This window comes from Rosa chinensis, chromosome 5 (genome assembly GCF_002994745.2).
Source record: "Rosa chinensis cultivar Old Blush chromosome 5, RchiOBHm-V2, whole genome shotgun sequence".
In the NCBI taxonomy this organism is placed as follows: Eukaryota; Viridiplantae; Streptophyta; class Magnoliopsida; order Rosales; family Rosaceae; genus Rosa; species Rosa chinensis.
In genome coordinates this window covers 7,562,727-7,578,404 of record NC_037092.1, presented here as the reverse complement: position 1 = coordinate 7,578,404, position 15,678 = coordinate 7,562,727, and the positions used below count along the sequence as shown (strand labels likewise).

Here is a 15,678-nt window from a genome sequence, read left to right as displayed (position 1 = left end):
TGAAGAAGGGTGTTCCGTGGGGCTTTCAGCGCGCTATGATCCTTCTGAACGACTATGATGGCTTCTCAGAGATCTCTGCCGTGAAGCTGGATTTTGTTTGGATTTGGGTTATACTGCAGGGCATCCCTCCGGGTATTTTGAAGGAACCTACCGTCCGGTTGGTTGGGGGGACGATTGGAGAGGTTCTGGAGGTGGACTGGTTGGCGCTGCGCAAGAGTGAAGCTCGTGTCCGGCTTGTTCTCTCCATCAATGATCTGGTACGGCTGGACCGCAGGGTTAGGGTTTCTCCTATTGACGTCCTAACCCTTCGTTTTAAGTATGAAAGGCTCCTAGGTCGGTGTCGCTCTTGTTCTCTGCTCAATCATGGCGGGCAGCGATGCCCTAGGGAGGAGGAATCGGAGACTGATACTGTGGTGGAGACAGGGTCACAGCCGGCGACGGGGTCGATCATTCTAGCCATTGTCTTTAGGGCAAACACCCAACCAACTATTTCTCCTTCACTTCTGTCTGCTTTCAGGGTTCCTAGCTTGATGAAGAAGAAATCCGTGCATATTCGGTCGCTCCCGGAACTTGTTATGAGCTCTGGGACTGAGGGCACTTCTGCTTCTACACAGGTGGTAGGTGTACGTCGTCCTAGGGAGGAGGAGGCTTCAGAGGAAGGCAATCGCTCTAAACATAGCTTGGATCTTGTCCCGGCTAACCTGCAGCCATAAAATCTGGGTTTCGAACTTTCTCCAGAAGGTTTGGTTGAAGTGACGGTGACTCAGGCTCCCAAGGTCTACAAGAAGAAGGGTAGGCCTCAGGGACAGCGCAACAAGGTAAAAACTTCGAAGGCAGCGTCCATTTGCAGTGGTTCTGTGGCCATGATGTCGGGGTCTGTTGCTGACGGGGCTGATGGTATACATGGGGTGCAGGATGGGCAGGATTCAGTGCCCATTTCCCAGTCTGGGTAGGAGGTGATTCCTGGGTCATCTAGGGTGTGATGTGTCTTGCTTGGTGATGGCGACGTACACTAGAAGGGTCTTAGGCGTCAAAGTGATCGAGGAAGTGTCTCACGCTAGATGGCGTCGGTCTTCGTAGTTTTCGTAGTTTTTATTGCTTTGGCTAGTAGTTTTCTTTTTGGACTTTTAGTTTTTTGGATTTCCTTTTGGTTTTAGCACTCTTATGAGCATGTATTGTAATATGAGGGGTGTTTGTACCCTTTATGCTTGACCGAGCGAGGTCATCATGATTTCTATCAATGGATTAGTCTTCCGTTGCCCTAAAAAAGATGTACAAAATAGATTGTACTTTTCTTAATCTTGAAAGAGAGAAGATGGAGCTCTAGAAAATGACTCTTTGAACTAGTCTCATGGTCATCTATCTCTATAGCATCCCGCAATTCCTGCTCTTTCCTGTCCTTCTTTTCGTTCTTTTTTTAGAAGCAACGTAAACATTTTTATTGATCAGACTTAAGTACAATTATTTGATAACAAATCCACCAAGAAGCTTGGAGGAACAGTAAAAGAAGAAAAAACTTTTCGTTCTTGATAGCGCAGGAAAGAGCATGTTCTTGGTCCTTGGCCGTCCCTTTTCCTCTTTCGATCTTTATCAAATTTTTCTCAAAATGCCAATCAACTATAATTTATCGAGTATTTAAAGACAGTTACTAAAATGAAAAATAAATCTAAACTTAAGAGGTTAGAGTGATATTCCTAAAAATAGAGTCCGAGAGGAAAGTGAAATTTTTTTTTTTTTTAAAAATAAAACAAGGAACTAAATCTTTTATCCACCTTTCTAGCTAAATAATAGGGGGGCTCAATTTGTCGACATCTTAAGCCCAACCCCAATAGTAGTAGTAGTAGCGCCAAGACCACCTCCACCAGAGAAGGAGAGAGAGAGCTCCGTAGTGGCAGAGATGGCGACGGACCCAAAACCAAGACGGCTGAAGGGTCACAAGGCCACCGCCACGTGTTGTATCGCCTCAGTTGCCACCCCTGGCCTCGTTGCCACTGCCGCCGAGGTATTATGTTTTTGCCTGAAAACTTTTGTCATCAAATTTTAGTCGGTGTCTCTTTGCATATGTATGACAAGACAACTTGGGTCAAATCTTGGTGTTGTTTCTGTTTTTATATGTAGGATGGTTGTGTTTGCTGGTTTGATATGAGATGCAAAGAAGTGATAGAGACTATGGAGGTGGGAAAGGAAGCTGTTACATCGTTATGCTTCAAGCCAGGTTAAGAAATCTTAGACCTTTATGTGTTTATGTGAGTCATTTACTAAATTACAATCCAAAGTTTGAAACTTTATTGTTGTTGGTCGAATCAGGGAATGAAAATGTTGTATATGTGTCATCGGGGAAGGAAGTTAAGAGCTTTGATGTGCGTCTGGTAAGTCATCAAATGTCATTGTCTCTGTTTTTGTTTCGGTTTGTTTAAGATTGTTGCTTGTTGAATGTTGGAGTTTGTTTGTTTCCATTTTTGGAAGGGGAGTTCTTGCTCGTGGAAGGCGCTGGAGAGTTTTGAGTATAATAAAGAGGAGATAAATCAGGTACCGGATTTGGCCAGACATTGCTTTTGATTACTTTCTTAAGCTTTAGTTATATTCAATTTCATGAACTTATGTTAAGGATTGTTCGTGATTGACTGTGTAGATTGCATGCAGCTCTAAGGCTTCTTTTCTTGCTGCTGCCGATGATGGCGGTGATATTAAGGTCCCTTGTTGTTACCCCTCTTGCAGTTATTCGTTAATGTGTGATTTGTAAGCTGTCTTATAATGTAGTTCTGTTATAATTTCAGCTGCTTATTGTAATCACAATGGCAGATTGTTGACATTCGCCAGCAGCGCATTTACAAAACATTAAGAGCTGATACTGGTCATACAAGTGTATCCTTTTCTGTTTGGATATTTAAGCATTTCCTTTTTGTTCTTCTTTGAAGTATGTTATTCAATGAAGTAGTAGTTTTTCTCTTCTTTTTTTCCTTAAAAATAAAAGTATTTCAAATGGCTTGTAAACCTAGAATCTTCCATCCCATTGCATTCTGTCTATCCTGGAACTCCCTTGTATTGTATCACCTTGATCGTATAAGATAGATATGTAGCAGCGTGCAATTTCTCCCTTGGAGACCTTGGGAAGGTATATCTATAAGATTTTCATTAATCTCCATCTCATATAGTAAAGAGAACAAACTGCCTGGGTCTTACAACTTGTGTATAGAATTGATTCAAGTCGGTTCAGAAAAAGCCATGGAAAAATTGATCCTATACCAGTAGCAACAATTGTGTTGATGGCTTCTGCTTTTGCAATGTTCCAGTACATACTTGTTAATTCTTACCGTCAACATATAAACACGAGAGCAGAGGCATTTTATTCTTATTGCCCACATGAGCATACTCACATTTCCAACAAGCAAAAATATGTTTTCCATGAAGTACAGTTTATACTTATATTCAGTTTACGAAAACCAATCAAATGCTGGCACAGAGTTAGCCGATGCTTATTCCCCCAACTTCATACAATAGTATATATTAGCTCAATTTTCATATATGCATATGCTATATCAATTCTGCGTATTGAATTATTGAATTTAGTTGGCGCTAATTAGGAGGAGTGGCTTGTTGGCATTATACATCTATGCAGTACTTTTAAGTGGATCTTTGAGTGTCTCTTATTCTGTTAGAATGTTACCAATATAGAGTAACTTTTTAGCTGCATTGGAAGTCATGTGTTGGGTATATTTAGGATTTCCTTAGGCAGATGGATATATTGTGTCAATCCAGCAAAAATTTGTCTCGTTCTAATCACAAACAATTGAATACCAATTTCTGTGCTGGGTTATCATGAGCAGTTATTACTGGAGGTCTCGATTCGAAGCTAGTGATGTGGGACTTTTCCAAGGGGCGCCCAAACAAAATAATAAATTTTGGTAAGTATCTATCTTCTCTGCCATTTAACTTGGTCGATATAATTAGAATGACATTCAATCTCAATTGGAATTGTTCCTTGTTTGTTGTTGAATTTTTCATGCCTATTCTTCACTGCAGGTTTGTCTGATGTAAATAATGGTGGTGAGCAGTGTCTTAATCCTGCCTTTGTCCATGCAATAGCAGTTCCAGAAATATCAATGTTAGACATATCAGACAAGGTTTGTGTTGTGGCTCGGGGTGATGGTGCAGTTGACGTGATTAATATTGAAGCTGAACTTGATTCTGTAAGGTCGAAAGGTTCTACAAAACCTCGGAAAGGATCTCAATCAAGATCCAAAAACACCGATCTGGAAATCCAAGATCAAAATAGAAGGAATAGATTGCATTTGGATTACTCATCAGGCGGTCATACTGCTGCTGTGTCTTGTGTGTAAGTAATAGAGTTAAATGCAGTTCACGATTACTTAATACACTTACCTGACTAATTGATATCCTTCAGGGCATTTTCGTTATTTGGGGAAAGAGGAAGATTTATAATTTCAGGCGGAAACGACAAGCTGGTAAAGGTCTGGGATTGGACCAGGTATCTTGATGCAGAACAAACTAGCGGCAGTGGTGATCTTCTACATTTGAATATCGACCACAGCAAAAAAGTGAGTGATTGTTGCAATATCACATATTCAATTTTCCTTGTTATTTCAGGTGAAGCTTCTCATCATTGATTGATGTCTTGGCAGGTCAACTGGCTGTGTACCACTCCAGGTGATGTGGAAAACCTAGTTGTTTGTGATACAACTAAGGTGGTAAAGGTCTACTCTGTTGCATAGATGAAGCCGCCCAATCATTTTCTATTTTCACCACAAACTCCAAATCGTAAAGTTAGGAACCAATGATCTATGGAAAACTGAATTCTGACTCTCTCCCCACTGTACATCTTGTGCTAAAAAAATGCTCTTCTTGATCCCCATTATCAGCCTGCTGGACTTAACCGAGCAACCTTTAGTTTCAGGGCTCACCCCCATATAGATGCTATTTATCGGTCTGTATGTCTGTAATCTGTCACTGTATGACATGTTATTTCTTTAGTTTGGAGAGGTTATGCTGTCTCGGTTAGTGTTTTGTTTTGGGACACGTGTATCCATGATGGCATTGAGGCTTGTTGTGGAGAAAACGTTTATCTGAATTAATTGAGAAAGGCAATATAGTTGTTAAAACTCCGACTCTCATTGTAACTTTGTGTTCTGTGACTTCTATCTTGTAGTTACATTTCTGAAACGAACAAAACTTGAGCCATCTAATGTTGCTACTATACTACTATAGCCAATCTGAATCATGCTGGAATGCTCTAAATTGCTCTAAATGACCAATTTTACGTTGGATAATATTCATGCTGCAAGATAACCCAGATTAGGACTCTTGCTCCAAAAAAATCTAGAACGTACCACTGGAAAGTTTTATAAGGATCTTTGTAGTTGTAGGGTCGTGCTTGCGAACAATAACTATGACTTGTTTCTTTTGGGTTTTTGTTGAGGAAGACAACAAGGTGGTCTGTTGGTTTTTGACGTGACTCCCCCAACCGCAACTTAACTTAGACTTCCCGCAAAAATTTCAAATCCTTCTTGTTTAGGCAAAACCATAAAGAAGTTCACAGACACCAACAGCCCAACTTCCACACCCTTCCAACCACCACACTCCACCTCCTCCTCTCTCCATAACACAAATGGAGTTTTGGGTGTATCGTATAAAACCAGCAAGAACACGAAGATTGACAAGCAGAGGGAGACAGACCCATTGCACTACCAAGGTATTGGGTTTCCAAGGAAAACACCAATATCAAAATGATGCAATCTGAGGATCATCATCATCATCTATGCAGTACCTGTGGTGATGCCAATGGGGAGGTGTTTGTGGCTTGCCATGAATGCAATTCCCCTATTTGCAGGGCTTGTTTTGATGAGGATGTCAAGGAGGGGCGCAAAGTTTGCTTGCAGTGTGGCACTGCCTATGATGGTATCTCGTTTACTTGGATTTCTTTATTCTATGTTCATGTTTCAGAAGTTCAAATCTGCTTGCTTTTTGGGATTATTTTTTTTTGAGACCCGCAATTTAGTTTATGAAGATTATTGGTTATATTCGAGAAATGTTGTGATAATAGTACATGGAATTGGAAAGTTTGAACTTTTAAGTTATAGGTCGAAATTACTTATCAAGATACTGACTTGAAGGGGGTTAAAATCAATGATCTTATTTCTCTTTTTCTTGCTTTGAGATGTTATTTATGCGTCCATGCATGCAAAGTTTGGTTACTGTATGTGCTTATTGTATATTGGAAATGACAAAAGGAAAGAAGAAAACCAAAAGTTGCAGAAAGTTCAAGTATTCTGCAATTTTGTTCTTTTGATTTGAAAATAGTTTTCAGAAGTGGGTAAAAAATGGGCTTAACTGGTCTAGATTGACATCTACCTTTTCTATGGTATGCTACTCACTATAATTTCTGATTCCCATCATTTCTGAGCTTAAATGATGCCTTTTGAATTCTTCAGAGAAGTTACTGGCTGAGCACGAAACAAAGGTATCCGGCACCCGATCCACAATGGCATCTCACCTGGATAATGCTACGGTATGAATGTCCATCTATAGTGGAAGGAGATAATTTTTTTTCTTGATACTTGGTTTTTTAAGATTGATAGGTTTCCTACTGCTTGCTAGTACTTACATTCATTTTAACAGGATGTTGGAATTCATGCTAGACATGTCAGCACTGTGTCTACAGTGGATAGTGGTGAGTTGTATACTCTTTCCTTGCATGGTTTTAGTCCCCTTGTCTAATTCCCAACAATCAGTAATTGATTTTTCAACTTTTTTATGTTTGAAGAATATAATGATGAATCTGGGAATCCAATATGGAAGAATCGAGTAGAGAGTTGGAAGGATAAAAAGAGCAAGAAGAAAAAGGATGCGGCTAAGGCAGAAAAGGTGGCTGAAATTCCACCTGAGCAGCAAATGGCAGAGAATCTGTAAGTACTATTAAAACTTGGGTGGCTTGTTTAGTAAGAACAAGTGTGTGATTTGAATCATGGTCTTTTTTGCAGTGCCCCAGAAGCTGCGCAACCACTTTCAACTGTCGTTCCACTTCCATCTAGTAAAATCACACCATACAGAATTATAATAATTATGCGACTGATCATTCTTGGTCTCTTCTTCCATTATCGAGTCACGAATCCTGTTGATAGTGCTTATGGTCTATGGCTCACTTCTATCATATGTGAGATCTGGTTTGCTTTTTCTTGGGTGTTGGATCAGTTTCCTAAGTGGTCTCCAGTTAGTAGGATTACATATACTGACACTTTATCGGCCAGGTATTTATTTTAACTAAGATACCAAATGGTTTGTGAATGCATTACAAAGATGATGTGTGAAATGGTTGTATAACTTTGCTTGGCAGATTTGAAAGAGAGGGTGAGCCTTCTCAGCTAGCTCCTGTGGATTTCTTCGTGAGTACAGTCGATCCATTGAAAGAACCACCCTTGATCACTGCCAATACTGTGCTTTCCATTCTTGCTATTGACTATCCTGTGGAGAAAGTTTCCTGCTATGTGTCTGATGACGGTGCTGCCATGCTTAGTTTCGAATCTCTTGTAGAAACATCTGAATTTGCAAGAAAGTGGGTTCCATTCTGCAAAAAATTCGCAATTGAACCACGTGCACCTGAGTTCTACTTCTCACAGAAGATTGACTACTTGAAGGATAAAGTGCAACCATCTTTTGTGAAGGAGCGCAGATCAATGAAAGTAAGCACCTAAAGGCTGAAGAAGGATTATATCTTACTTATAAGGATACAATGACTCTCTCTTAATGTATTATACATATGTTAATGCTTTCAAATTAATAATTAGTTACATACTTTACAGAGAGACTATGAGGAATTCAAAGTGAGAATGAATGCTTTGGTAGCAAAGGCTCAAAAGACACCAGAAGATGGCTGGACTATGCAAGATGGAACACCTTGGCCAGGAAATAACTCACGTGACCATCCTGGCATGATCCAGGTTAGTCAACCTACAGTTTGTTTAGTTCAGTTTCTGAAATTGTGCCATTTCGTAAATGTCATACTTCTTTATTGAAATCTATGTTCATTGATTATCTAAAAATATTTGTCAAGGTTTAGACAAGGATCACTTGATATAACTTCTCTTCCTCACCTTTCTCAGGTTTTTCTTGGACATAGTGGCGCCCTTGACAATGATGGAAATGAGCTTCCTCGATTGGTTTATGTCTCCAGAGAGAAGAGACCTGGGTACCAACACCACAAGAAAGCTGGTGCTGAAAATGCTCTGGTAAGTATGTATACTTGAATAATAACCCATGTGAGTGCTGTGAAGTTTCCCTTGAGCTTGAACGATTGGCTTAATGCAGGTAAGGGTGTCTGCAGTTCTCACAAATGCCCCATTCATCCTCAATCTTGACTGTGATCACTACGTTAACAACAGCAAGGCAATTCGTGAGGCAATGTGCTTCTTGATGGATCCACAAGTTGGTAGAGATCTATGTTATGTGCAGTTTCCTCAGAGATTTGATGGCATTGATCGAAGTGACAGATATGCCAATCGCAATACAGTTTTCTTTGATGTTAGTGCAAAGCTCTCATACCTGTTTACTTTTACTAGTAACCTCCTGCACAGTTGAAAGGAATTGTGAAAGTTTTGAAAATCTTCAAATCTGTAATTTCAGGTTAACATGAAAGGACTGGATGGCATTCAAGGACCAGTATATGTGGGGACAGGTTGTTGTTTCAATAGGCAGGCACTTTATGGCTATAGTCCTCCTTCTATGCCAAGCTTATCCAAGGCATCGTCCTCGTCCTGTTCTTGGTGTGGCTGCTTCTCTTGTTGCTGCCCCTCCAAGAAACCAACTAAAGATCTGTCAGAGGCTTTCCGAGATGCAAAACGAGAGGAGCTTGATGCTGCCATTTTTAACCTCAGGGAGATTGAAAGTGAGTGTAATCTTTCAATGAAGCTGGATTTGAAAAAATGTTTTGTAAAGCTTTCAGTATATATAACATAACTTTTGGGATTTATTTTGCAGACTACGATGAGTATGAGAGGTCAATGCTGATGTCCCAGACGAGCTTTGAGAAAACTTTTGGCTTATCAACTGTATTTATTGAGTCTACACTAATGGAGTATGGAGGAGTCGCTGAATCTTCCAACCCATCACTATTAATCAAGGAGGCAATTCATGTCATTAGCTGTGGTTATGAAGAGAAGACCGCATGGGGAAAAGAGGTACGAATGTTGGTTACAACTATATTGGTGTGGTTCTTGAAGTTTCTGAAACATATGAATGAATTATAGCATGCCTATCGATGAATATGATACTAGTCTTGATTGTAATTTACATTGTGGCCGTATGTACTAATTATTGTACTCAAATGATTTATACTATTCTTTCTCAGATTGGTTGGATTTATGGATCAGTCACTGAGGATATCTTAACCGGTTTCAAGATGCACTGCCGTGGATGGAGATCAGTTTACTGCATGCCCTTGAGGCCTGCATTCAAAGGTTCAGCTCCCATTAATCTTTCTGATCGTCTGCACCAAGTCCTCAGGTGGGCACTTGGATCTGTGGAAATCTTCCTCAGTAGACATTGTCCTCTCTGGTACGGGTTTGCAGGAGGCCGCCTCAAGTGGCTTCAGCGCTTGGCATACATTAACACCATTGTTTACCCCTTCACATCCCTCCCTCTCATCGCTTACTGCTCGCTGCCTGCAATATGCCTTCTCACAGGAAAATTCATCATCCCAACAGTAAGTTTGTTCATGCTTCATTTTTACTGACATAAAAGGAAAAGGTGCGTTTCCAATCATCAGATGCAATGGTGAAATTAGAAACTTGGCAGTCACATTAGTTGAGTTAAAATAACTGTTGACTAGCAAAATTAAGGCCACCTAAACTTTGCTTCTATGTCAAGGCATTAGCATACACAACTTACTTTGGATCATTTTTGTAACTTGATGCAGCTTTCGAATCTGGCAAGTGTTTTGTTTCTTGGCCTCTTCCTCTCCATCATTCTCACTAGTGTGATTGAGTTGCGGTGGAGTGGTGTCAGCATCCAAGACTTGTGGCGTAATGAGCAGTTCTGGGTCATAGGAGGTGTTTCAGCCCATCTCTTTGCTGTTTTCCAAGGTTTCCTCAAGATGTTGGCTGGTGTGGACACCAACTTCACTGTCACATCTAAAGCGGCCGAAGATGCAGACTTTGGAGAGCTCTATATGATCAAATGGACTACACTTCTGATTCCCCCAACTACACTCCTCATTGTGAACATGGTTGGTGTTGTTGCTGGATTTTCTGATGCACTAAACAAGGGTTATGAAGCTTGGGGGCCACTATTTGGCAAGGTTTTCTTTGCCTTCTGGGTGATCCTTCATCTCTATCCATTCCTCAAAGGTCTCATGGGACGCCAAAACCGGACTCCAACCATTGTTGTTTTGTGGTCAATTCTGTTGGCCTCTGTCTTCTCTCTTGTTTGGGTCAGGATAAATCCATTTGTGAGCAAAGTCGATAACTCAGCCCTTACTACGGACTGCATTTCCATCGACTGTTAAGTCAGTTGCCATAACCCAAAGTTTTCCATTTTTTTGGATATTCATTTTAGTTTTTTGGTTGCGACAGAGGCAAGAGGTGTAAAAGAGATTCGAACTCTAATCTTTGCAATGAAGATAAATGCTCTCTGTCACTAGAGCTATAACTCTCTACGATTTCGTTATACTTTGAATGAGAAGGAAATCAAGATTTCTGGGAATCACATGTTCATTTCTTTGTGGATCTACCAGACAGATTTTTTTTTGGTTAGAAAGATGTGTAATGGATTTTCTTTTTGGGTTTGAATTAAGCATTTCTGTAGCAATATCAATGTAAAAAGAGATTGTAATTGTTCTTCCAATTCCATAATACGAATCGACAAGCATCATGTGCATTTGTATCACCTAGTCCAATCACTTCTCATTTTTGCATTTAAATTCCCAAAGGACATTAGCTGAACCATCACTTTCCTATGATCTGACAGGGACTTAGTAGCCATGTCTTGATGGAATATCAGAGGGTATTACAGAGGTTATGATCATCGATATTATTGTTTTATAGTGGGGATGATGACAGAGATGATCATGGTGTAGGGCCTTGCTAGAGCTTCCTAATTATGGTTTCCTTGTCCAACTACTTAATTGTGGGTTTTTGTATCCTTTATACTGGTTGTAATTATGGGTAACCAGCACATTTTTGTGATCAAATCCCTCTCTTTTCCCTTTTTTTAGACAATGATCAAATCCTTTTTTACACTAATTTTTGTTTTTGAATTTTGAGACAACTGTGCACTTTTGGTTTGGTTTATAAAGGCACATTCGAGTCTTCAAATTCATAGCAAATGTGTGACTTTTTAAATTTATTTTTTTATGAGAAGTTTGTGCTGATAAATATATTGTTGGAAAATGTGTATCCTTATTTATTTTTTTATGTGAGATTATTGCCAAAATCTATAATTTCGTGTCCCATTTTAATTAAGTTTATCGACGAATAATTTTTTTGGGGCTTATTAGATTGGGCATCATGAGTATAGGTCTAGTCCGCCTAAGCCTGGGAGTCTGGGACTAGCTCTGGTCTATATATTTTTCACATCTCAATATGTTTAGAAATTGATAATCTTAATCTCCGCTTATCAATGCCTGTAATTTACATGGTTTTGTTATATTATCTCCGTATACATAATAAATATCATAATTCTTTTCACTTCAATAGACATCTTTAACTTCACAACATTAAATCGACAATAATGATAGAAATTGCTAACAAAATCAAACACATTGACCAAAAGTTTCATACACTAAAGATGCAATTCACAAAATCAAACAATAAATTATCATTATCATTGTATGCTATAGTATAGAAGCCAAGAACTATGATGGTTCCTTGCTTAGATGCATACACTCTGTTTTGGAGACACATTGCACGCCACCGTTTATCATTTAAAAAGGAAAAATTGCCAGCTAAGACACCTCGCAAGTCCCCAGTCTAAAAACATTGCCTTTGCGGCTTTTAACGGAAAACTAATTTTAATAAGTGATTAACAAATCTGCCCTTAACTTATCATATAATCACTTAATTAACCCCTTGAAACATGAAATCTTCCTAGTTGATTTATTGACCGTTGTTCTTGTTTTAACAGCAAGCATGACATTAACTAAACCAAAGCCGCATAAGATGCACATCACTATTTTCTTTTTATCTTTATTTTAAAACATGTGATATTCGAAAAACAAAACACACATGTAGCCAGTAGCCACATAAGATGCACCTCACAATTTTTTTTTACTTTATTTTAGAATATGTGATGTTTGGAATTTTTATATTTTTATTACGTTAATAATTGAAAAATAATCAACATAAAATGTATGAGAACATGCATGATTTGAAAATTAGTCTACTAAACATGCCTAAATTAAAGGGGTCAATGGGTGGCTATTTTTGTTCACTAACTAAAATAATGAGAAGTTTAATATCTTATAACTTATAAGTCAATCAAACATGCATATTTCGCAATTAGTCTACTAAATTTTGTCATACTTAAATTAAAGGAGTCAATGGCTGGCTGTTGTTTTGTTCACTAACTAAAACAAACTTCTCATTGATTTCTTGAAACTTGTAAGTCACTCTTAATCTCTTATCATTAACTACAAAAAACTATTTACAAAAAACCAAATAGTTTTTTTTTCTTTCCTAATCAAACCATTTCAGAAAGCAAACTCAATCACAATGAACCAATCTGAAAACTAAAACTTCGTAAATTCAAAACAGAACTATTAGCTTAGAAAAACATCTAAATTTTCATACACGTAATTTGTGGTTGAAACTTGAAAGATGAATGGAAGGGTGATTTTTTTTCTCCCTCAAAAATGAAACCCTCCAATGAAATTGGATCTGAACTCAAAGGGCAAGAAGGCAATTTCAAGTAAACACACACACCCTTCTAAATCTCATCTAGCTCTCTTCACTTCACTGTACAGTCACAGACACACAAACACTCTAATACCTTCACACACAAAAACGCACTTCCCCCATTCTTGTCCAAACTCCCAAAGCTTCTCTCCCCAATGGAACCCCCACCATTACTCCTCACTCTCCTCCACCTCCTCCTCCTCTCCTCCACCACCCTGTCCGCCACCACCCCCAACACCACTCACTCCCGCCCCCCAACTCCATCCCCCAACACCACTCACTCCCTCCCCCCAACTCCATCCCCCACTTCCTCTCCAACCCCCACCACCCCCTCCGCTCCTTCCTCAAAAGGCTCCTCTTCTCTAGACCCCAAACAAGTAAGAGCCCTCCAATCCCTCAACATCCCAACTTCCAAAGACCCATGCACTCAGCTCCACTCCAACACCACCCTCTGCGACGCCGCCAAGCCCTTCCGCCACCTCCTCTCCCTCACCCTCGCCAACTGCTCCGACGACGTCGCTCTGTCCTTCACCGCCCTCAAGTCCCTCTCCACCCTCCAATCCCTCCACTTCCTCAACTGCCCCATCGCCCCCATTCGCTTCCCCGCCGATCTCCTCGCCTCCCTCCACTCCTTCTCCGCCGTCAGCAGCCTCCGCCACCTCACCGGCGTCTGGCTCTCCCGCCTCCAGAACCTCACCGATCTAACCGTCTCCAACGTCCAAGTCAATGCCAGTGGCCCTTTCGTAATTCTCGGCAACTTGAAGAAGCTCAGGTCCGTCACCATCTCCCATGCCAACCTCACCGGTAATGTTCCCAAACACTTGAATCTCAACTTGACCCAGATCGACTTTTCGGGTAATAAGCTCGAGGGAAGAATACCCAGTTCCATTACTATACTCGAAAACCTCGAAAGCTTGAATCTTTCTTCCAATACACTCAATGGCGAAATACCCACTTCGTTTGGGGACCTCATATCCCTCAGAAATGTCTCCCTTGCTTCGAATTTGCTATCTGGGCCGATACCCGAGTCGATTTCAGCCATTCCCGGCTTGGTTCATCTTGATCTGAGCTCGAATCAGCTCAATGGCACAATCCCCAAGTTCCTTTCGGATATGAAGAGCTTGAAATTCTTGAATCTGGCCAACAATAACTTCCAGGGGGTCGTTCCTTTCAATGTGTCATTCATTAGTAAGTTGGCTTTGTTCAAGATTAGTAGGAACAGCAATTTGTGCTACAACCATTCGGTTCTTTCGTCGAAATTGAAGCTCGGCATTGCTCCCTGTGATAAACATGGGCTGCCAATGTCGCCTCCTCCGGCGAAAGAGGATAGTTCAGCGGATGACAGCAGTGATTCGGATTATGATGACAGTGATGGGGATAGTTCCCAAAACCAGGATCATCATCATGGGCCTAATAAGGTAGTTCTTGGTGTGGCAATTGGGCTTTCTTCCCTTGTCTTCCTCATAGTTTTCTTGATTCTTCTATCAAAGTGGTGTGGGTGAAGTTGAGCTAATCAAGTGAGTTGTTTGTTGTGATTAATTTCATTTGTCTAGGAGTTTAGAGATTAATTAGGCAGTAAAGATTGAATTTTGATTTAATTTATTATACTTGGTGATGAGGAGGGAGGAAGAGTAGATGGGAAGGTGACAGAACAAAAAGAGGGAGAGTGATAATTGATTTGGAGTGTTCTATTTTTATCACTGCTCTGATGGGGTTGCTGGAGAAAAAGAGCAGTTTGTTTTTTCCATTATTACCTACTTGAACAGTTGAATGTATTATTTCTTTGCCATCATTTATGTATTTTTCTTCAACCACAAGCGTTTACTTTCTGTTTTTTCCTTCCACTTTTTATCAATTCAGCTTTCTTTGAGTTTGCTTCTTCTAGTGTATGTACATTTATGAAAAATTGAAAATGCAGAACATCATAATGAGATTACTCAAACAAGTCAGATAGTTCATTAACTGTTAACTTTCGATTCAAAATCATATTACATGTGAATAATTGTGAACTTTGGTATAGTGAGATGCTAAAGTTTTGGTATAATTGGTCAAATCCCAGTTGTCAAGAAGTCATGATCTCCTTAGCAAAAATGGTCATGACTCGTGAAATAATAAGTTTTATTTGAATTATTTTAGGTAAATGGAAAGAAAATCCTAAACAAAATTTTTACATTATTTTGTGTTTTAATTCAGAAATATTAGAACCAACAAAAAGAATATAAGAAATTAAACATGGAATCCTAATTAAAGCATTCCCCAGCAAACAAATAGAAGAGAGGTTAAGCATTCATAGAGATAAGTTCAACCAAGTCTCAGAAGCCCAATGATTTTAATTCCTCTTGCACTTCTCTCTCGACGTTAAACATTGGGTAAGTCATTTCTACCGTCTTGAATGTCTTTGCCTTAATCATGTCCCCAACTCTTTGAGTTAATTGATCCACCAATTCCTTAATCTGTAGATAGTCTGCAGCCGTTATGAGCTTGAACAGAACATGTTGGTCAACACTAACGAACTCAGCGTCCCACTCTTTGATGAGTTGATCTTTGGTGCCTTCACTCTCTGCATGCTTGTTGCACCACTCCACCACCTTGCCTAAGATTTCCGCCTTCACGTTTGGCACTGTAATCTCGGTGGACGATGAGCTCTTGATGGTTTCAGAGAGTAGTGCTGCAGCTTCTTCAACCTCGAATGTTTCATTGTCAGAACTTTTCAGTTTGAAAACTATAGACATTATGTTGTTGAATTATGGGAAGTATGTAAGAACTAGGAAGAAAA

General features: G+C 39.8%; 4 protein-coding genes across 4 annotated transcripts; 3 read left to right on the top strand and 1 right to left on the bottom strand.

Moving 5' to 3' along the window:
- Positions 1-1,897: 1,897 nt before the first annotated feature.
- On the top strand, positions 1,898-5,157 carry LOC112202861 (WD repeat-containing protein 53). Its single transcript, XM_024343884.2, has 11 exons — positions 1,898-2,002; positions 2,119-2,215; positions 2,308-2,369; positions 2,467-2,529; positions 2,633-2,692; positions 2,803-2,865; positions 3,073-3,115; positions 3,828-3,905; positions 4,024-4,336; positions 4,406-4,559; positions 4,644-5,157. Exons 1-11 carry the CDS (start codon positions 1,898-1,900, stop codon positions 4,731-4,733), a joined length of 1,128 nt encoding a protein of 375 aa, XP_024199652.1. The 3' UTR covers positions 4,734-5,157.
- Positions 5,158-5,654: 497 nt separating this feature from the next.
- LOC112202860 (cellulose synthase A catalytic subunit 8 [UDP-forming]) lies at positions 5,655-10,900 on the top strand. The gene is made up of 13 exons (XM_024343883.2): positions 5,655-5,916; positions 6,450-6,526; positions 6,637-6,688; positions 6,782-6,923; positions 6,999-7,265; positions 7,352-7,697; positions 7,818-7,955; positions 8,118-8,243; positions 8,323-8,535; positions 8,638-8,899; positions 8,992-9,191; positions 9,362-9,715; positions 9,929-10,900. The coding sequence occupies exons 1-13, from the start codon at positions 5,745-5,747 to the stop codon at positions 10,514-10,516; spliced, it is 2,937 nt and encodes a 978-aa protein (XP_024199651.1). The 5' UTR covers positions 5,655-5,744; the 3' UTR covers positions 10,517-10,900.
- A 2,040-nt stretch (positions 10,901-12,940) lies between these two features.
- Positions 12,941-14,710, top strand: LOC112202260 (receptor-like protein 51; the record flags this gene model as incomplete). Its single annotated transcript, XM_024343204.2, has 1 exon — positions 12,941-14,710. A coding segment is annotated over one exon (1,464 nt), but the record flags the coding sequence as incomplete, so codon positions are not given.
- Positions 14,711-15,214: 504 nt separating this feature from the next.
- LOC112201770 (SKP1-like protein 1A) lies at positions 15,215-15,634 on the bottom strand. Its single transcript, XM_024342689.2, has one exon. It carries the CDS (start codon positions 15,632-15,634, stop codon positions 15,215-15,217), a length of 420 nt encoding a protein of 139 aa, XP_024198457.1.
- Between the last annotated feature and the right edge of the window lie 44 nt (positions 15,635-15,678).

Bases quoted from the DNA above. Each gene is read 5' to 3' on its own strand.
- LOC112202861 (XM_024343884.2), top strand. From the start codon at position 1,898: ATGGCGACGGACCCAAAACCAAGACGGCTGAAGGGTCACAAGGCCACC. The intron at 2,216-2,307 runs GTTAAGAAATCT...TGGTCGAATCAG, and splicing joins ATCGTTATGCTTCAAGCCAG to GGAATGAAAATGTTGTATAT. The intron at 2,370-2,466 runs GTAAGTCATCAA...CATTTTTGGAAG, and splicing joins AGAGCTTTGATGTGCGTCTG to GGGAGTTCTTGCTCGTGGAA.
- LOC112202860 (XM_024343883.2), top strand. From the start codon at position 5,745: ATGATGCAATCTGAGGATCATCATCATCATCTATGCAGTACCTGTGGT. The intron at 6,527-6,636 runs GTATGAATGTCC...TCATTTTAACAG, and splicing joins CTCACCTGGATAATGCTACG to GATGTTGGAATTCATGCTAG. The intron at 7,956-8,117 runs GTTAGTCAACCT...CACCTTTCTCAG, and splicing joins ACCATCCTGGCATGATCCAG to GTTTTTCTTGGACATAGTGG.
- LOC112201770 (XM_024342689.2), bottom strand. From the start codon at position 15,634: ATGTCTATAGTTTTCAAACTGAAAAGTTCTGACAATGAAACATTCGAG.